Genomic DNA, 21,176 nt, shown 5'->3' with positions numbered 1-21,176 from the left:
AGTGCTCCTCCCCTCCTTGGCATCACCCCTCCCTTCCCCTGGGTGACAGTGGGTCTTTGATTGAGGTGGTGCCCCTTATTTCCTGGCAGCTCTCATGCTCAGGACTGCTATGAGGAGCAGGATCTGTGAAGCTTACAATGGAAGGAATTTTAGAGACCCAGATGTCCAACTTGCAGGAACGATAACAATAGCCAGCTTTATGGCGTCCTTACTGCCTGCCAGACGTGGTGCTAAGTTCTTTGCTGCTATTCTATGCTCTGAGTCAACCTCTGAGGTGGGCGCCACTCTCCCCTCTTAGAGGTGAGAGAGAGAGGCCTGGAGGTTGGAGCTGCAGGCTGGTGAGGGGCAGAGCCAGCAGGTCTGGTGCCAAACCTGTGCCATGCCCACCAAGCCATGTAAAAATGGCACACTGCCTGCTCCATTCCCAGGATTGTGGAACATGTGTCAATGGAGGGTGTGAGCAAGCTGTGGAAACCCCTTTGGCAAAAGAGTCAAAGCCCTGGTCATCAAAGCCATGTTCTAGTGGTGTCTCCTTAACAGGTGGGGGAGTTAAACCTGGAGAGGTTAAGAAGGGGACCAACTCCCCTGGGGAGGGCTAGAGCAGGGACCATCCCCTGGCCTGGTTCAGCACATCTTGTAGGCTGCCTCTGTAATCTTCTGATCATGGTTTTTTTTTTTTTTGAGACAGAGTCTTGCTCCATCTCCCAGGCTGGCATGCAGTGGCGTGATCTCAGCTCACTGCAACCTCCGCCTCCTGGGTTCAAGCAGTTGTGTCTCAGTCTCCCGAGTAGCTGGGACTACAGGCGCCTGCCACCATGCCTGGCTGGTTTTTGTATTTTTCATAGAGACGGGGTTTCACCTTGTTGGTCAGGCTGGTCTCGAACTCCTGACCTCAGGTGATCCACCCACCTCGCCCCCACAAAGAGCTGAGATTACAGATGTGAGCCACTGCGCCCAGCCCTGATCATGATTTTTTGCTCTAAGAATATTAAGGTGGCCTGAATTGCTTTGATGTCTATTAAAAGGGTATCTGGCTGATAAGTGCTTATAGTTTACATTGTAGCCTGGGTTGGCCTCACTGTCTTTATTTTCTGGAAGACTTACATCAGCCAGGGTTCATCCCAGCCTCACTCCCATGAGTGAAGAGGGAGCAGCTCTATTGGGCAGCCCCTGGCCTGGGCCCCAGGAGGCTACTAAGGGGTGAGGCCTTCCCAGGGGCATGGCAGTCTGTGCAGGAGCCATGGCTTAATTGAGGAATGAATTGAGGGGCGGTCCTGGGGCCAAGGCCATGAGGGCCTTTCTGGATCCCCATTTGAGAACCTTACCGAAGCTGAGGGGCTGGTGGCCGGGGCTTAGAGAAAGGGGAAAAAATGCTGCCAGCCTGGACTTCCCAAAGCCCATTCTTGGCATTCTCCTTGGAAATCTTGTGGGGTGAACAGTTGCACAATTAAATCGGTAGGGCATTGAAACACATGTTGAGTTAGATAATCTAAACTTTAATATGGAAAACTTGAAAACACTCAGGCTTTATTTGGGGGAAGAAAGCATTAATCAGGAATTTTTCATTTGTGAGTGACAGAAACTCTCCTCAGACTGCCACAAGTCGGAAAAAGAATTTATTACTCACATACCTGCAAGTCTTGTGCTGGTCCACTCTGTGTGTGAAGGAATAACTGAGACTGGATCGTTCATAAAGAAAAGAGGTTTATTTTGACTCACAGTTCTGCAGGCTGTACAGGAATCATGGTGCTGGCAGCTGCTCCTGGTGAAGCCTCAGGAAGCATGCAGTCATGGTGGAAGGTGAAAGGGGAGCAGGCATGTCACATGACAAGAAAGTGAGCAAGAGAGGGTGGGGAGGTGCCAGGTTCTTTTTTTTTTTTCCTTTTTGAGATGGAGTCTCACTCTGTCACCCAAGCTGGAGTGCAGTGGCACAATCTCACCTCACTGCAACCTCTGCCTCCCACGTTCAAGTGATTCTCCTGATTCTCCTGCCTCGGCCTGGAGAATATTGGCCAGGCTGGTCTCGAACTCCTGACCTTGTGATCCTCCCGCCTCAGCCTCTCTTAAAGTGCTGGGATTACAGGCATGAGCCACTGTGCCTGGCCGGTGCTGGGTTCTTTCAAACAACCAGATCTCGTGTGGACTCATAGAGTGAGAACTCACTCATTATCACAAGGACGGCACCAAGCCATTCTTCAGCGATCCACCCCCCTAACCAAACCCAAATACCTTCCACTAGGCCCCACCTTCAACACAGAGGTCACATTTCAGCATGAGAATAGGAGAAGACACACGTCCAAACCATATCACATCCTTAGTTTCAGGTGCAGCTGGTCCACATGGCAGGATGGTCTCTCTCTTCTGGACTTTTCCCACCACGTGGCTGGATGGGGCCTGAGCAGCTCCAGGCTTAGGGCCACCCAGCCTTGTGCCTGTGGTCAAAGGCGGGGGCCTCTCCTGTCAGCCTCTCCATCTCTGTTGGGTCATGTTCCTGCCTCAGAGCCCGTCACTGGCCAGAGGGATGAAGGGCTCTAGAGCTTTGGGGTGGGGTCCCAGCCTCTTGTGAGTCACATGGACTGAGCCTGGGGTGGTGGGAGTTACCTCACATCAGGCACTGTTCTAGGGCAGATGCCAGGCAGGCCTGGAAAACTGACTTCTGTGTCTGTGTTAGGAAATGCCCCATGCCAGATGCATCTTTTCCCTGCAGGGCAGTTGGATTTTTCTATTTTCTTTCTGTACTAGTTCTCTGAGTTAGAATCAGGAAACTTATTTTGCTTCTTGTGTCTCTGGGATGTTGAGCTCTTTCCTTCCCTCCTTCGTCCTGCCCCTGTTCTCCATCCTGAAAAGCCAGTGTATAAACATGGGCGTCCTGTCTGAGAGTCTGGGGCCTGCCTTTTTGGCAGGGTATTCACAAGCCCATGGGCCCAGCTTTTCCAGGGCATCGATTGCAAGCCGTTTCTGCTCGCTGTCAGCAGTCTGTCAGCCAGGACAGAGTTTATTTTGTCTGTCTATGGCTGGCATTTCCCTAACCCAATTATGGATTGATGTGGCCATCTTCTAGGAATTTAGGAGCTACTCGTGCTTTCCGGAGAGCAAGTGATGTATTTCACTGTACCTCTTTCTGCTGTCCACGTTTGCATGGGGAAAATGAGGACCCCTGCCAGGAGCCTGCCTGACTGGCCCTGCCCTGCTGCAGACTCCCAACCCTGCTGCAGACTCCCAGCCCTGCTGCAGACTCCCTGCCCTGCTGCAGACTCCCTGCCCTGCTGCAGACTCCCTGCCCTGCTGCAGACTCCCAGCCCTGCTGCAGACTCCCAACCCTGCTGGGTAGGATCGCTGCAGGCCTCCCACCTCTGTGCTCTGGTTTAGTCTCGGAGATGCCCATCGATGAAAAAGACACACAGATGGTTGACTAGAACCCATTCTTTTGTATAAGCCAAAAACTTAGCATTTTTGAAAATCACCAGTGCATGTGTGGAAGACACACCCTCGTCATCCTCAATGTGAGTCTTTTTCAGTAGTCTGCACTGCTCCTATTAGGAAGACAGATGTGACGTTCCTGTTTGTGTTAGTGGACTTGCGCTCTTCTGACACTTACTCTTTAACTAAAGTGCCCATTTGATCTCTGTAAACCTTGTCCCACCTGTGGTGGCCGTTGCCCCAGAATTGCTGAGTTGACCATCATCATCCTGTGGCTTACTGGTTCTCATTCACATGCAAGGGAAGGGTCTGTGGCTCTTTAATGCTTAAAGCACATTTTGCTGGGATTTGTCCATTGTCCCAAGGACTCTCAAATGTACTGAACACTGGCCGAGCACGGTGACTCACGCCTGTAATCCCCGCACTTTGGGAGGCCGAGGTGGTTGGATCATGAGGTCAGGAGATTGAGACCACCCTGGCTAACACGGTGAAACCCCGTCTCTACTAAAAATTAACCGGGTGTGGTGGCGGGCACCTTTAGTCCCAGCTACTCGGGAGGCTGAGGCAGGAGAATGGTGTGAACCTGGGAGGTGGAGCTTGCAGTGAGCTGAGATCGCGCCACAGCACTCCAGCCTGGGTGATAGAGTGAGACTCCGTCTCAAAAAAAACAAAAACAAAATGTACTGAACACCTCCCAACCCAGATCTTTGGCCCTTCTAGGTGACTGTCACAGGGAAGGAGCAACATTAAAGTAATAATATAATTGTATACTTGTAATTTCCAAAGAGACTTGCAATTTACAAATAAATATATAACTTAATAAAATAAACATAGGATAATAAAATTAAAACAAAGCAAACCTCAGAGAGTCTTAAGACTGGAGGTTTGCCTTTGGCCAGTACATGGCCAGTGAAGCTGCTGGCACCTTGCCTGACAGGTGAAGATGAGATCGAGACCTCTGAGCATCCTAAGACGTGCAGCACCGTCCCACCCTTTCCTCCTGCATTGCGGGTGGCAGTGAGCGGGAGCTGTGGGGCTGGGCTTGGGGCCATGAGAAGAGAGGAGACACACCCTGCCTGCAAGCTGGCACCAGGCCGTACTGGCTCTTGTCTCCTGTCAAGAGTATCTGCAGTTGTGTGGCGCTGGAGGTAGTGATCCATTTGCTATATGATCGCAGGGTCTTGCCTGGAGTGTGCGTTTTCTGGCACTAGCAGCAGAATGGTAAGGGAAAGATGCTCAGAGACAGGGAGGGACTGCACCTGGGAATCTCCAGGCCCTCGAGATTCTGATTAGATTAGTGACAGGTGGAACCAGCACAGTGGTCTTAAACCTCCTCGGATGATTGTCAGGTACCACCAGAATAGGGAATCCCTGGTCCAGGGCCTCACTGCTCACAGGGCGGCAGCATGCACATTGTGAGGCATTGCAAGTTTCTTGGGAATGCAGAATCTTGGGCCTACCCAGACATACTGGACCAAAGTTGGCCTTGTAACAAAATCCCAGGTGATTTGTGCGCACACTGCTGTTGGCAGAGTGGCCCAGGGGCAGGTAAGTGCTAGGTCTTCTCACAGCGGCCTGGAGGACAAGATGAAGGATGGATTGATGGAGGAGAGGGGAAGCAGTCATAGTAGGAGGTGGGGCTTACACCAGGACCCACGCGCCAGTCTGGGCTGTTTGCAGTTGCGTGTGGCAGTCCCCTTAGAGCTGCATGGGGCCTGTCCGAGGTCACAGAATCCTGTGGAGCCACCTGGAGAGACCACACTTTAGAGAAGGTAATGACTTGGATTGGACAGAATTTGAAGCTCTGAACACCCCAGATGAGCAACACAACTCATTCCTTTAAGTCTTGTTTTGCAGAATCATGTCAGAACAAATAGTTTATCTAGTTTCCCCAACATTTTGTTACGAGAATTTCCAAAGATAAGAAAAGTTGAAAGAATAATGAATGTTCCATTTGAGTTCTCCAATGAACATTTGCTTTATCTCACGACTGTCCACCCGTATCATCATCCGTCTTTCTGATGCATTCCAAAGTAGGTGCCGTTACCTCTGACCATGAATGGGTAACAGGGAGTGACAGCTGCCTTCTGTTTAGTACCTACCATGTGCTAAGTGCTTTATAGACAGTATCTCCAGTTTTTATAGCTTCACCGAAGAAGCTCATTTTCCATGTGATGAAACCCAGGTTCAAGGAGGTTACTTACAAGGTTACACAACTCATAATTGGAGAGCCTGAGATTCTAACTTCAGGCCTTAAACCAGGGCTGTTCCCTCCATGCCCTGCTGAATGTGGAATTAGAAAGGAGCTGGATGTACTGGGATGCTGGGCAGATGACGGTACAGACCTAGTCCCTGTCCTCAGTGGTAGGATGATGATGTTTTGGGTGCATTTGGGGGAGGCTGACAGGGCAGGCAGGGAGGGTTTCCTGGAAGAGGCAATGCTTGATTCTTATAGGAAGAGAAAGAGAAGCTGGAAATGACTTTTTGGAAAGGGTTTTCCAGGCAGAGGGAATGGCCAGGGGGAGGCCCTGAGGACTGAGCTAGTGTGGTATTTTTGACAGTGCCAGTCTCTGGGCAGCTGGGGTTGGGGGGCCTGTCATGGAGGGCCGCGTGTGATGGTTGGATAAGAGCCACACCTGCCCTCAGCCTGCTCCGAGACACTTGGTGTGCAGGATATGATGCTGGGTGGGGGCCTGCAAAGATACTGCCAGTGTGGGCTTCATGTCAAGGAACATGGGCTGTAGATGAGGCAGCATGGATCTGGGGAGCCCGCTGCAGGGCAGGGAACCCAAAGGACCGCCAGAGACCCTCCAGCACGAGGCTTCTGGAGCTGGCGAGGGAGTTGTGAGAATCCGGGGAGGCTTCTAGAGGGATTTGAGAGGGATGAAAGTCTTGAAAGAAGGGGCCATTTGAGCAGACATAGAGGAGAGAGGGAGATGGACAGTAGGGGGTAGCGTAGCAGGAGGGACACAGAATGTTGAGGTAAAAAGTCAAGCATGTTCCAATAATAGAAGGCACGTTCCTAGGAGGTAGTGTCGATGGTTCGCTGCCACCTAACAGGGAAAGCTGTCCATGGGTCACCGCTGGATGGAGCACTTGAGACCGAGGTGATGAGAAGAGATTTGCGAAGAGGTGTGGGGTTTGGGCCTTTGGGTGGTGGGGAAGTAGGGAGATGGGAATTGGACTGGCAGAAAGGAATCAGGAAGGAGCTCCAGGTGGGCAAATTTGAATAAGAGAATAAGTTGAGAGAGGAACGTGCAAGGGGAGTGCGGAGAGGTCTGGGAATGAGGCAGAGCGCAGGGGCCTTGCATGCTGGGAAGCCTCTGTGGGGCTTTCTGGGGCCTGCGGGGGCAGTCCCAGGGCCAGCACTGTGGCGGGAGTAGGCGGGGCTGGGGAGGCAGCGGCAGGCAGAGTGCAGGAGGCCTACAGTGCTGGGGGCCATGGGGTGTCTGGGTGGCTGCAGGGGGGCTTCCAAAGTTGCCTGTAGTCGCTAGTGCCCAGGTGTGTAGACCTGACGGAGGTAGCTGTGGCAGGAGGCAGGAGCCTGAGGGACTGAGAGGTAAGGAACTATGAGAGACGTGTTGCTGTGACTCTCTGCAGGCTAGCACAGAGTCTTGTGAATAGTCGGATGGTAATTGATGATAAGATGGTGAAAACCCTAGCAATGTCCAGAACCTGCAGCGTCCCCAAACCCTCTCACTGCCGATGTGAAGATCTGGTCCAGATTCTACAGACTGACGACGTGCGGAAGCACAGATAGAAAAGAAACAGCCTCCCCATACAGACACTCAGCATAGAGCCCAGTCATCAGCAAGAAGCTGTTAGAAAACATAATCTTTCAAAAAAGATACTCAATATTGAAACAACAAATGCAAGAATACCCAGGAGTGGACAGTGCAGAAACCACAGAACAGAAGGATGCAGAAACAGTGTGCATGACATGAGGCCAATCCTAGGTTTCTGGTCTGGAAGACAGACAATGCGGTCTCTGTACGAATCCAAAAAGAGGCTTTTGTGTTCTATCTTTTGGGAGATGAAAGATATGATAATTGTTCTAAATTTCACCTGAAAGAAAAAATGGAAAGCTGGGTCAAAATGATTTTTCAGTAGAAAAATCCCAAAGGAAGCCTTCCGTCGGCAGATAGGAAAATGTAATGCAGAGATTTATTTACTGCCTGGGATCTTTAAGGCAAAAGTCCTTTTAAAAGGTTAGGTTAGAAACAACATCAAAAAATATGTTGTGTGTGCCAGGAAGGGCATGGGAAGCTTCCTGTTTCTTCTTTCTAATCCCAGTTGGCAGAAACAGCATGTTTTAATGGAGAAAAATATGATGTGGTCTCTGGTCTCGATGTAGACTGCTAATGTAGCAACACAGAGGACTCCTGATGTTTACATCTCATCATTCTAGTGACATTTCTGATTGCTCCATTATTTTTAGGCCACCTGTACCTTTTCACATGTCTATTCAAAGAAAAATGTTTCTTAGGGGTTTCCTCAAGGTTTTGCAGAAGTATATTTTGTTTTTTTTAAAGTTAGGTCCCACCTTTTTTGGGAAGACTTATAAAAATGTGTGAACACTGAGACTTATCTGATTGCTAGATAAAATACTTGAAGTGAATAAAATCTTGTAGTTTTAAGAATAGGGTTGGGCATGGTGGCTCATGCCTGTAATCCTAGCACTTTGGGAGGCTGAGGTGGGTGGATCACTTGAGCCCAGGAGTTGGAGACAGGCCTGGGCAACATAGTGAAACGCCATCTCTACAAATAATACAAAAACAACCAGCTGGGTGCGGTGGCACGTGCCTGTAGTCCCAGCCCCCTGGGAGGCTGAGGTGGGAGGATCACCTACGCCTGGGAGGCAGAGGTTGCAGTGAGCCGAGATGGCACCACTGCACTCCAGCCTGGGTGACAGAGCAAAATCCTGTAGATAAATAAATAAATCGAATATATAATTGAAAGGATCGACCAGTACCTTTGGTTGTTGGCCAAATAAATGAGTTAACATTCAGTTAACCATAAAATACAGGTGATCCACAATCCCTTCTCTTGTGGACTCATTTTAGTTAGCTGGAAATCAGTTTTCTTTGGAGGATGTAGAGGAGGTGGTGATGACGTGATCGCTGATGTTTAGTGAGCTCTTATTCTGTGACAGCCATGGTTCTGAGAACTTCCTGCTTCTGGATTAGTTCCTACTGCAAACCTGTGAGTTCTCTCCATTTCAGAAATGGGGAAACTGAGTCACAGTGGGTTTGAGCGGCCTGCCAGGTCACAGAACTAGGAAACGGCAGGCCCCAGATTTGAATCCAGACATCCTGACTCCAGAGCTGTGTCCTGCGTTTCCTCTCTGTTTAATAAGTAACGTTTGTCTCTGTTGATTATCTGATTTTTTTTTTTTTTCAGTCTCTAGTATTGACCTAGAGATGGCTCTGGGATGTGATTGAATACTGACCCCAGAAGGGATGCCCGGAAATAGCCCAGCACTGTCACCTTACCTCCTGTTATCCTTCCTATGAAGCCGGTGGTCGTGTCACCTTTCCCATTCAGGTGGCATTGCTGGTCATGGGAATGGAACTCCCCGCTGCTCCCTCCCTTCTGCTCCCTGGTCTTCCCGGTGACTGACCAGCCATGGGCCCGCATCTGGGGTGACCCAGGCGGTGCCTCCACTCTGTGTGGAGCTTGGCTCCCTTTGGCACAGTGAGGAGCCAAGGGAGGCGGTTCTGCAGCTCCTCCAGCTCTGAGGCCTCCCTTTCTTCTATGTACTTCTCCACCTGCTGTTTGCTAGGAAGCACCGTGTGAATCACCGTCAGGCCCAGGCCCCGGGTCCGGCAGGCTCCCGCACAGGCCTGGCTTCTGGGAACATCCTGACAGTGCCTCATTTATGGGGCTGCACAGTGCTGAGTCACAGCAGATTGTTCAGAAATTCCATTAGGATAATCTATCCCAGACGGAGAGCCTTGCCTTGGGGCCTGCTCAGGACACCGGGTGGCTCATTAGGGCCTGGCGCCTGGCCAGAGGCCACATTACAGCCGGCTTCTGCGCTGTGGATTTGTCTTGGGCTCCTTAACGAGGCCAGGGACGTGGATTTTCTTGCACTTTGGCTTATTTTCCTGCCTAAGGGGCCACCAACCTGTGGCGCTATGTGAAATGCCCACAATAGCCCATGACTCAGGGGATTGGCATTTCTCACAGTCCCTGAGGCTTGGGGGCAGATTTCCTCCAACCGCTCTCAAAATAACCAGGTTTGATTGCAGCCTCAGAGAACAGTCTACCCATTTCTTAAAGTGGTACAAACCTGTTCCTTAAAAATGTCCCTCGCAGAGCTTTAGAGGAAATCGTAGTTTCTGGCTTCTCCTCAGAGTCTTGTTGGTGACTTCACCGTGTAGTCCTGGGGCTGTGCGGAAGGCTGGTGGCTGCCATTGGGCTGGGTGTGCCACCCTAAGCATGAACTCAATGGCCAGTGCCCAGCCGGGTGCTCACAGAGAGTAAAGGTGACATGTGTCCCTGCCTGCTAGGATCCAGCCATTGAGAGGACACAGATGAGGGACAGCTCCTTCTCCAGCAGGAGCTTCTTACTCTCATAGGAGAGCTCTGCAGGGCCATATTGGATGAAATCACAAAGAGAATTTACTTTCATTAGTATGGCCCGGAGGGTCTATCTGCAGGATTTATGCTTTCTGAAATTTGTATGCAATACCATGGTCTCTAGCCTCACTGGGAGGCTTAGCGATATCACAGGGGAGGGGGCTGAGAGCTCAGGCTGCCTGGGTTTGCATTTTTCTCTTTATTGGTGAGCTGTGTACCCTTGACCAAGACGCTATCTCTGCGCCCCGGTCTTCTCACCTATAGAGCGAGGATGCGGCCACAGGCCCTGGGTTGGTGGTGGCTCCGACTGTAAGTACAGACATGAGAGTGACCACAATGCATGGTGCTCAGTGTTGGCCAGGGATTGTACAGGCCTAGAAAGGGGAGGCCGTGGGGCTGTATCTTGTCTCCTGAACCAGGCCAGAAGCCCCACGCAGGGCTGGTGCCTGTCTCTTGTACGTCAGGGTCCTGAACTCTATGAAGGTTTGGTGATGCTTTGGAATTCTCCTGGAAGAGGAGCAGAACCATTCCCCTTGGAGGGGTGGGGAAGACATATTTTTCCCTGGACAGCAACATACCTTCCGTTCTAACTTGGGCAGCTCAAGGGAGAGGCCCCGTGGTACCCAAGGTTGGCAGCTAAGCCAGGCCGGGAGGATCTGAACTGGAACCTAGTCTTTCTCCCCACACCCTACTCTAGCTCCTCTGCTGTAGGACGCCACCCCTTCTGCTGCTGTCATCCTGGGGTGCAGACCCTTGGAGCCTAGCTTTATCCTGAATGTTCCTCTGATTATATAGACCTCAGAACTTTCTCAGCAGTGAAAGCTGTTTGCGTTCCTGGAATCTAAAATGCTTGGTCATGGGGGTGTGGGATTAATGGGTTGGTGTCCTGTTTCCTGGCTTCTGCCCTGAGCCAAGGGCTGGGGCTCTGGACTCAGGCGCCTGCCCATCCCCCATCCACACACCAGCACTCTGCAGTCACCGCTCCGGGGCGGGCCCGCTGTGTGCACCTTCGGGAGAGCGCCTCATGCCTTCCTTGCTTTATTCCAGCTGCCCACAGGGTTCTCATGTTCATGGGGCTCACCATGTTTAACTAGAGGGATATACAACTCGGTGTAGTTTGTCCAAGCTGCCAAGTCCCTGCTTGGGGGTGGCGTCCTGCTCCATTTTTCTGCCCAGCTCTCAGCCATAAGATGGGCATTTCTCAGTGGGCTCTGGTTCTGGATGCCTTTTGCCGTATGCCGTGCGTTTCTTGGAACCGGAGTTAGTGACTTCACATGTTGCTCTAGCAACTGAGAAACTGTTACACCCAGAGCCGCCAGCAGCCCAGGGGGTCTTCGTGAGTGACTGGCTGACAGGCATCCCGGGCTAAGCCCTTCACCAGCAGGCTGGGTCTGCTGGGACCACTCTCTCCTCAGCTCTGGGATCTGAAGCAGTAGACATGAACAACCTGATGAAACCTCTATAATTTTAGAACTTTGGAGCAGACGTAGTCAAAAAAATCACCTCATTGGGCACTTCTCACCATTTTATTAAAGGAGATAACAGGATGCCAGTTTGGATGAAGTGAGGCCCCTGGGACTGGCATTGGGAGGGTGCTGCTGACGGGGCGCTTTAGCACTGCCTTTTCCATCTGCCTGCCTTCTGCTGCTTTTTGTCATCTCCAGGATGACCCCCTGGAAGGCAGTTTGAAACCGCAGATGCAGTTTGGCTGCCTTACAAGTGTAGTCCCTGCTGTGCTCCTGGTCAGCCCTTTGCAAGCTGCCCCCCAAGCTGTGACTCCAGGAAGACCCCAGTGGGGGGTATAGCTGCTCTGGGGCCCTCTAGCCTGGGGTGACAGGCCATGCCTGGGGCCCACATTTCTCCAGTGCCCCCATGCTCCTGCTCCTCTTCACCCTGGACTGAGAAAGCTTTCTAGAAGGGCTTGGCTCGCCAGTACTGTTGAAGCCCTAGCCTGGTCATTTTGTTCATTGGGCTAGTAGGGGTTGAGCGCCATGCTGGGCGCCAGGGATGTGGCGGTGAGCAGAGCAGGCGGCCTGGCCCAGGTCTGCTGAGGCTGGTGGGTGGGCTTGCAAGCCCTATGGTGCAGCCCTGCCCAAGCCGCCTCTTCAGGTAGAAGTCCTAAAACATGTGACACTATGGTCATTGGCACATACCACATAATACATTTCATTAGAGGCACTTCTTACTCTTTCATTTCCTAATTAATTATGTTTTAAAATTATTTTTACAGGGCCTTATTGGAAGGAGAAAGTAATCCAGAGATAGTGGTCTGGACTGAGCACATTGAAAACATGCCATCAGGTAAATAAAAGCTAATGATTTAACTTAGCTTTAAGCATCTGAACGGTCTATTCTGTGGCTAGATAGTAAAGCACCATCATCTGGAAGAACGGGTTAGATACGGTGTTTAGATAACAGGAGTTCATCTCTCATTTAAGTACCAAATAGATTTTAGTTTAGTGTGACATAATTTCAGTTATGTGAAGGAGAATGTTTGGGAAGGTGCGTGATAAACTTGGTCCTCTCTTGACAGGATGCAGGAGCGGAAGGGGCTGATGGCACTGGGCAGTGTGAGGGCGAGGAGGAATGCACATGGACTTGTGTTTCACACCCCTAGAAGAGACACTCCTTCCATTTCCAGACCAAGGGGTTATGGTTGTTACACCTGTAGAGGGGAGGTATGGCCTTGGAGGGCAGGCAGGCAGTACTCTGGAACCTGCTACCCTAACAGGAAAGAGATACGGGAGTGGTTACATTGTTTCCACCACCCTAGGTTGGTGTGGGCAGCTCAGGAAAATGTATCTTGGTGCCTTGAAGACTATCTTATTCAGGCCAAGAGCCTCAGGACAGGGCCCTTCCTTCCTATGGCTGCAGAACTGACATAAGATAATTAATGTTCATTAGAAAGATCCCAAGAAACTGAGGGATAACTTGTTTTTTAACCTTTTAAAGCCCTATAGAATCTTAAAGAGCTCTGGCTAAGCAAGTGTCGATTAAATTACGTATAGAATGTTGAGTTCACACCTTAGGCAGCATGGTTTTAGTCTTCCTTGTTTCTTTTAGGCACCTCATGGATTTGACACGTCACTGGGTTGAGAATAATATTTGGATTCTAATAATCTATAACTGGAAGGGATCTGGTCTTAGATAACATGCAGCAAATTTTCTTTCTAATTTTGAGAGGAAGTTTGAAAAAAGCAAAGGCGTTCATGGAAGGGTAGGCATTGGTCAGCCTGCCTGGCATCAGTTAACATATGACATCTCTAAAACAAGAATTAACTCCCCAGATTTCAAGATTTACTTAGTTACCTACATTTTTAACCTGTTGATACCTAAGTTTGGACATCCATCATGTAACCTAAAGAGAGGGGAGAAGGAAGGGACAGGCCCAGGAGCTCCGAGGAAGACCAACAGTCTAAGTAAGCCAGGGCCTTGCTCAAATTTTCCCAGTTGTGATTTGGAGCCGAGGGAGAGCACATGGAGGGGCTAATGGCTGTTGCTGTTAACTTGCTTCATTCATTCATTCATTCATTCATTTTTCAGACTTCTTGAAGGAAATAGAGACTTAATATTTGTAAACTAAATTTATTCTGGAAATTACATATTATGCCAAAAGCTTTCGAATAAAAATTACTAGTTGGGAATTTTTTTATTAGACTTTGAGCTTCTAGATAGTTGTGTTCTGTTGAATAAATGTACAGATAAGTTCCTCAGGTAGTGAATTTATCAGTACTTATTAGTGTACTTGTGTTTCTTTTGTAATGTTGCATAAAATAATGTTGGCCACTTGCCCACTAGCTGATAGACCTAAACCCAGTCTGTAATATTCCATATTTCTTGTTGAATCTTCATCATAAATGAGATGGTTCCTGCACTGTTTCGTGGGGGTTCATCTTCTGGGACTTCTCAGTTGGATCAGTAGGATCCGTTGACCTGAAAAGAGGAGTCTTGTAGAAAATGTCCTGGCCTGGTCTCTTTCCTGTATCTTGGGATTTGTCCAAAGGAGGCCTCTGGCCTTGGCTGCCATAAGGGGGAGAGAAGGCCTTGTCCCCGCTGAGCCAGCTGGGGTGTGGGTAGACACCAGGGGCACTCGGGGTGGATGGTGCTCCTGGCTATGTTCTAACCACGAGCTGCCATTCCTAAAGAGCAGTTTACCCTGCTGGGGTTTGGACACCCCAAAGGGTAGCACTGTCTGCAAACAGCCTGGAGCAAAGCTGGAAGCCCTGAGGACTGCCTCCCAAGTTCAGGATCATGACACTAAGACAGACTGGGGTGTTTCTGCCCTGGCTCCTTATCAGATAAGAAGGTTGTTAAGTGTAAAAATAAAAGATCAGAAATCTTAAAAAAGTTAAGTTATTTAATACTTGGCCCAATATGGAAATCAGTGAAAAATAAGAGTATATTAAATAGTGGAGGATAGTGCTATTTGGTGTTTAATCATGATATACTTTTAATTATAGAGCCCTTCTCTGCTAAAGTAAGTAAATTAAACTTACCTCAAAAAGCAGAAATTAATGATTTCAAAATATGAGACTATGAAATTTCAGCCTAAAAAAACTGCACCTCTGACCTCCTTGGGATATGCATTGTGCTTTAGGATTAATGTTAAGATGAGTGAGTATTTTAACATCAGTAACTGGAGAAATGCGTTAGGCTGAAGTATTTGTAGTGCTGCCTTTTATTGTAACAGGATTTTGTAAACTGCCAAAAAATAATTTGGGCACCGAATGTAACTTATTTTTATAATGAGCTTTCTGTGGTAACGGTATATATTTATTATGATGGGATGGGATTTGACTTGCAACAATACTTTTAGATGGAAAAGGGTAATGATGCCTGCCATTTTAATGAACTGTTTGTTCAATTTCTACAGAATTCAGAAACAAATCCTATCACTATACCGACTCACTGTTACAGAGGGAAAATGAAAGAAATCTGTTTTCAAGGCAGAAAGCACCTTTGGCGAGTTTAAATCACAGCTCGGCACTGTATTCTAACCTGTCAGCACACCGTGGATATCAGACGGGCACATCTGTTGGAGGTGATGCCAGAGAAGGCTTCTTGGGCTCGGGATATTCTTCCTCGGCCACTACCCAGCAGGAAAACTCATACGGAAAAACCGTCAACAGTTCAACTAATGTCAGAACTTTCTCTCCAACCTATGGCCTTTTAAGAAATACTGAGGCTCAAGTGAAAACATTCCCTGACAGACCAAAAGCTGGAGATACAAGGGAGGTCCCCGTTTACAGAGCTGAAGATTCCACAGTTGCCCGCGAGTCGTACCGGGACCGCCGAGACAATGTGGCGGCAGGTGCTTCGGAAAGCACACGGTCAAATGAGAGGACCGTCATTCTGGGAAAGAAAACAGAAGTGAAAGCCACAAGGGAGCAAGAAAGAAACAGACTGGAAACCATCCGAACAAAGCCAGAAGAGAAAATGTTCGATTCTAAAGAGAAGGCTTCTGAGGAGAGAAACCTAAGATGGGAAGAACTGACAAAGTTAGATAAAGAAGCGAGACAGAGAGAAAGCCAGCAGATGAGGGAGAAGGCCAAGGAGAAGGACTCACCGAAGGAGAAGAGCGTGCAAGAGAGAGAGATCCCGATTAGTCTCGAAGTATCCCAGGACAGAAGAGCAGAGGTGTCGCCGAAAGGTTTGCAGATGCCTGTGAAGGATGCTGGTGGCGGGACGGGTAGAGAGGCAGAAGCAAGAGCGCTGCGGTTCACGTTGGGCACCAGAGATGCCACCGGTTCTCTGCAAGGCGATTCCATGACAGAAACCGTAGCAGAAAACATCGTTACCAGTATCCTGAAGCAGTTCACTCAGTCTCCAGAGACTGAAGCATCTGCTGATTCTTTTCCAGACACAAAAGTCACTTACGTGGACAGGACAGAGCTTCCTGGGGAAAGGAAAACAAAGACTGAAATAGTTGTGGAGTCGAAACTGACTGAGGATGTTGATATTTCTGATGAAGCTGGCCTGGACTACCTTTTAAGCAAGGATATTAAGGAAGTGGGGCTGAAAGGCAGGTCAGCCGAGCAGATGATAGGAGACGTCATCAACCTTGGCCTGAAAGGGAGGGAGGGGAGAGCCAAGGTCGTCAACGTGGAGATCGTCGAGGAGCCTGTGAGCTACGTCAGTGAGGGGAAACCAGAGGAGTTTTCTGTCCCATTCAAAGTGGAGGAGGTCGAAGATGTGTCCCCAGGCTCCTGGGGGTTGGTTAAGGAAGAGGAAGGTTATGGAGAAAGTGATGTCACATTCTCAGTTAATCAGCATCAAAGGACCAAGCAGCCCCAGGAGAACACGACTCACGTTGAAGAAGTGACAGAGGCAGGTGATTCAGAGAGCGAGCAGAGTTATTTTGTGTCAACTCCAGATGAATACCCGGGGGGGCACGACAGAGATGACGGCTCGGTGTATGGGCAGATCCACATCGAGGAGGAATCCACCATCAGGTACTCTTGGCAGGATGAAATCGTGCAGGGGACTGGAAGGAGGACACAGAAGGATGGTGCAGTGGGCGAGAAGGTTGTGAAGCCTTCAGAGATCCCAGCGTCCTCTCTGGAGGGGGACCTGGGTTCCACTCACTGGAAAGAACAAGCTAGAAGTGGTGAATTTCATGCCGAACCCACAGTCATTGAAAAAGAAATTAAAATACCCCATGAATTCCATACCTCCATGAAGGGTATCTCCTCCAAGGAGCCCCGGCAGCAGCTGGTGGAGGTGATCGGGCAGCTGGAGGAAACCCTTCCCGAGCGCGTGAGGGAAGAGCTGTCTGCCCTCACCAGAGAGGGGCAGGGCGGGCCGGGGAGCATTTCCGTGGACGTCAAGAAGGTCCAGGGTGCTGGTGGCGGTTCCGTGACCCTGGTTGCTGAAGTCAACGTCTCACAAACTGTGGATGCCGATCGGTTAGACCTGGAGGAGCTGAGCAGAGATGAGGCCAGTGAAATGGAGAAAGCTGTGGAGTCGGTGGTTCGGGAGAGCCTGAGCAAGCAACGCAGCCCAGCGCCTGGCAGCCCAGATGAGGAAGATGGAGCGGAGGCTCCCGCTGCTGGCGCTCGCTTCAGGCGTTGGGCCACCCGGGAGCTGTACATCCCTGCAGGCGAGAGTGAGGATGCTGGTGGGGCCCCTCACAGCTCGGGGCAGCACGCTCGCCAGGGCCCAGTGTCGGCCACTGTGGAGGTCAGCAGCCCCACAGGCTTTGCCCAGTCACAGGTGCTGGAGGACGTGAACCAGGCTGCAAGGCACATAAAACTCGGCCCCTCTGAAGTCTGGAGGACTGAGCGAATGTCCTATGAAGGACCCGCTGCAGAAGTGGTGGAGGTAAGTGGGGGAGGCGACCTAAGTCAGGCAGCGAGCCCGACCGGAGCCAGCCGGTCTGTGAGGCATGTCACGCTGGGTCCCGGTCCAGGTCCACCGTCCAGAGAAGTCATCTTCCTAGGCCCTGCCCCTGCCTGTCTGGAGGCGGGGGGCTCACCAGAACCTGGCCCGGCAGAGTCTTCTGCAGATACGGACGGACTGGGGAGGCACAGCACATTTGGCTCCAGACAATTTCATGCTGAAAAGGAGATTATTTTTCAGGGCCCCATTTCTGCTGCAGGGAAGGTTGGTGATTATTTCACAAAAGAAGAGTCAGTGGGTACCCAGACTTCTGTCAGGCAACTCCAGTTAGGCCCTAAAGAAGGGTTCAGTGGGCAAATCCAGTTCACTGCTCCACTTTCAGACGAGGTGGAATTGGGTGTCAGAGGAGATTCTGTACACATGGAAGGGTTGCCAGGGAGCAGCACATCCATCAGGCACATCAGCATCGGGCCTCAGAGGCATCAGACCACCCAGCAGATAGTTTACCATGGGCTGGTTCCCCAATCGGGGGAGTCTGGTGACTCAGAGAGCATTGTGCACGGAGAAGGCTCAGCAGATGTGCACCAGGCCACTCATAGTCACACCTTAGGTAGACAAACCATTATGACTGAAAAGAGCACCTTCCAAAGTGTCGTTTCTGAATCTCCTCAGGAGGACAGTGCAGGGGACACGTCAGGGGCAGAAATGACATCGGGCGTTAGCAGATCCTTTAGGCACATTCGACTAGGTCCTACAGAAACGGAAACCTCTGAACACGTTGTTGTCCATGGACCCGTGTCCAGAACATTTGTGCTTGCTGGTTCAGCGGACTCCCCTGAGCTAGGCAAGTTAGCAGACAGCAGCAGAACGCTAAGACACATTACACCAGGGCCCAAAGAAACTTCGTTTACCTTTCAGATGGATGTGAGTAACGTAGAGGCGATCCGCAGCCGGACACAGGAAGCGGGAGATCGCGGTGTGTCTGACCGTGGTGCCTGGACAGACGCGGACAGTAGGAATGACCGGGCAGTTGGCATGAGCTTTAAGGCCTCTGCTGGGGAAGGAGACCAGGCCCATGGAGAACAGGGCAAGGAGCAGGCCATGTTTGATAAGAAGGTGCAGCTCCAGAGAATGGTAGACCAAAGGTCGGTGATTTCAGATGAAAAGAAAGTTGCCCTCCTCTATCTAGACAATGAGGAGGAGGAGAATGATGGGCATTGGTTTTAATAAGCAGAAACATTTTGTCTTAATGGCATCCTGTTGGCGACATGCCAACATCCAAAGGCCTTCACTTTAAGAGGCGGGGGGAGTCTATGAAAATCTCCCCTTTTTTACTTTCTTAAAGAGTACTCCAGGCAGTGTCAATTTCCTTCATAGTTACTCCGTAAAGGTTTCCAGTTAATCCGTGCCTTAAAAGGCACTGCAATTTTATTATTGAGTTGGGACTTTTACAAAACACTTTTTTTCCTGGAGTCTTCTCTCCACTTCTGGAGATGATTTCTGTGTTTTGCACCTGGTCACAGACATGGCTTGCATCTGTTTGAAACTACAATTAATTATAGATGTCAAAACATTAACCAGATTAAAGTAATATGTTTAAGAGTCAATTTTGCTTGCATGTGCTAATATGAAATAACAAACTAACATTTTAGGGGAAAAATAAATACAATTTAGACTCTTTCTAAAAAGTCTTTTCAAAAAGAAATAGGAAATAGGCAGACTGTTCATGTTAAAAAAATTTCTTGCTAAATGATTTCATCTTTAGGAAAAATTTACTGGCCATATAGAGTTAAATTCATGTTAAGGCTTGAATGAATTGCTTTCTATGTATAGAACTTTAAAAAATATAGTATTTATGGAGAGGACAGCTGTAGTCTGTTGTGATATTTCACATTCTATTTGCACAGGTTCCCCGGCACTGGTAGGGTAGATGATTATTGGGAATCACTTACAGTACCATTTCAATTTTTTTGGCACTAGGTCATTAAGTAGCATACAGTGTGAATATCTTTTTTTTGGTATAGCCTAAGTTCTGGAGTGGCCAGTTCCTATCAGACTGTGCAGACTTGAGCTTCTCTATACCTTAGCCCTTAGCACTCAAACATTTAATTTCACTGGTGGGAGGTAGACCTTGAAGACAATGAAGAGAATGCCGATGCTCAGACTACAGCTGGACTGGCAAGCTGGGTGTGTACAGGAAAATTGGAAACACACAGTAGACCATGCCTCCTAAAGACGCCTTTCCCAACCCTTCATTCATGGGATGCAGGTCTTTCTGAGCTCAAGGCTGAAAGATGAATAGAGTAACAACCATGAACCCACCTCATGGAAGCCTTTTTTGCACTTTCAACAGAAGTCATTGCAGTTGGGGTGTTTCGTCCAGGGCAACAATCTATTAAATAGAAGGATGTTTTGGGGGAAGGAACTGGATCTCTCTCCTGCAGCCCAGCACTGAGATACCCAGGATGGGCCTGGAGGATGAGAAAGGCCCCCATGCTCATGGGCCGCAGAGTGTGGACCTGTAGATAGGCACCACCAAGTTTAAGATACTGGGATGAGCATGCTTCATTGGATTCGTTTTATTTTACACTTGGGTATTGTTTTAAAGTTTCCATCTGTAAAGTGTGGCATCATATAAAAAGAGTTTTGCTAGCAGCACAGCATTTGTTTAGTCCAGGCTAGCTTCTTTCACATAATGCTGTCTCAACTGTACTTCCTGTAACACAGTATCATAGCACTGACTGTAGTGCACTGAGGAATAACAGTCTGAGGTAGCACCACCCTCAGGCAGGCTACAGTGAAGGCACTGGAGGGTCTTCCCTCTCAGATTCACCTGGAGGCCCTCAGACCCCCCAGGGTGCACATCTCCCCAGGTCCTAGTAGTGGCTACCCCAGGTAGTTTCCGGAGAGTGCATTTTCTTCATTGATAAGTGGAGGAGAAATGCAGCACAGCTTTCAAGATGATATTTTAAAAACACCAAGAATCAGAGTATGGAAAGAAAGTTCATTTGAATTGCAAGTTTAAACCTTTGTTGTCCATCTGCCAAATGAACTAGTGATTGTCAGACTGGTATGGCGGTGACTGCTTTGTAAGGTTTTGTCATTTATTAAAGTGTGTCGTTTTTAATACAGTCAAAGATGTGCTGATTTTGTTTTAACTGTAACAAGTAATGGTTTTTGGATAGATAATTGATCGGTGAGAATTTGGTCAAGGTGACAGCCTCCTGTCTGATGACAAGACAGACTGGTGGTGAGGAGTCTAAGTGGGCTCAGTTTGATGTCAGTGTCTGGGCTCATGACTTGTAAATGGAAGCTGATGTGAACACATAATTAATGTTATAACCCACTTCTATTTACTTTGTGAAATATCGTGAATCTTAATTGTCATCTGCAAGTTTGGAACACATAACTTCAAGAAGTATTCTGCCAGAAGTATTTATAAGTATGGAATCATGAGCTATTGTTGGTTGCTAAATCTGTGAATCACCCAGGAGTGTGCCCTTGACATTGTGACAGGTCACCCCAAAGCTCCATGTCCTTTAAAACCAGTCACTCTGGACACAAGAGAAATCAACTTCGTGGTTGGATGGGGCCGGAACACAACCAGTCTTTTTGTATTTATTGTTATTTAGACAAAACAGTACTCACTGAGTGTTTTTCAGTTTCCCACTGGTTGTTTTGATATTGTTTGTTTAAGATGTATATTTAGAATGGCATCATCTAAGAAGCTGATTTTGCTAAACTCCTGTTCCCTACAATGGGAAATGTCACAAGAATGTGCAAAAATAAAAATCTGAGGAAAAAACCCACATTGTTCTTAAAGAGAATGAATATTT

General features: G+C 49.0%; 1 protein-coding gene across 2 annotated transcripts in view; it reads left to right on the top strand.

Annotated features, from left to right (window-relative positions):
• SYNM (synemin) overlaps window positions 1-21,149 on the top strand; it is a 30,717-nt gene extending 9,568 nt beyond the window's left edge. Inside the window, exons 3-5 of one of the 2 annotated variants that reach the window (XM_050799814.1) lie at window positions 12,233-12,303; window positions 14,876-17,322; window positions 18,259-21,149. In XM_050799814.1, the coding sequence (XP_050655771.1) occupies window positions 12,233-12,303; window positions 14,876-17,322; window positions 18,259-18,567 (2,827 nt within the window). In that variant the 3' untranslated portion in view covers window positions 18,568-21,149. Of the gene's footprint in view, window positions 1-12,232; window positions 12,304-14,875 lie in introns of both variants that reach the window. The other variant, XM_050799813.1, reaches the window with a different exon arrangement.
• The last annotated feature ends 27 nt before the right edge of the window (window positions 21,150-21,176 follow it).

Source organism: Macaca thibetana, chromosome 7, assembly GCF_024542745.1.
Source record: "Macaca thibetana thibetana isolate TM-01 chromosome 7, ASM2454274v1, whole genome shotgun sequence".
In the NCBI taxonomy this organism is placed as follows: Eukaryota; Metazoa; Chordata; class Mammalia; order Primates; family Cercopithecidae; genus Macaca; species Macaca thibetana.
Note: the sequence above shows the minus strand (reverse complement) of the source record. Positions and strands in the feature narration are given on the sequence as shown.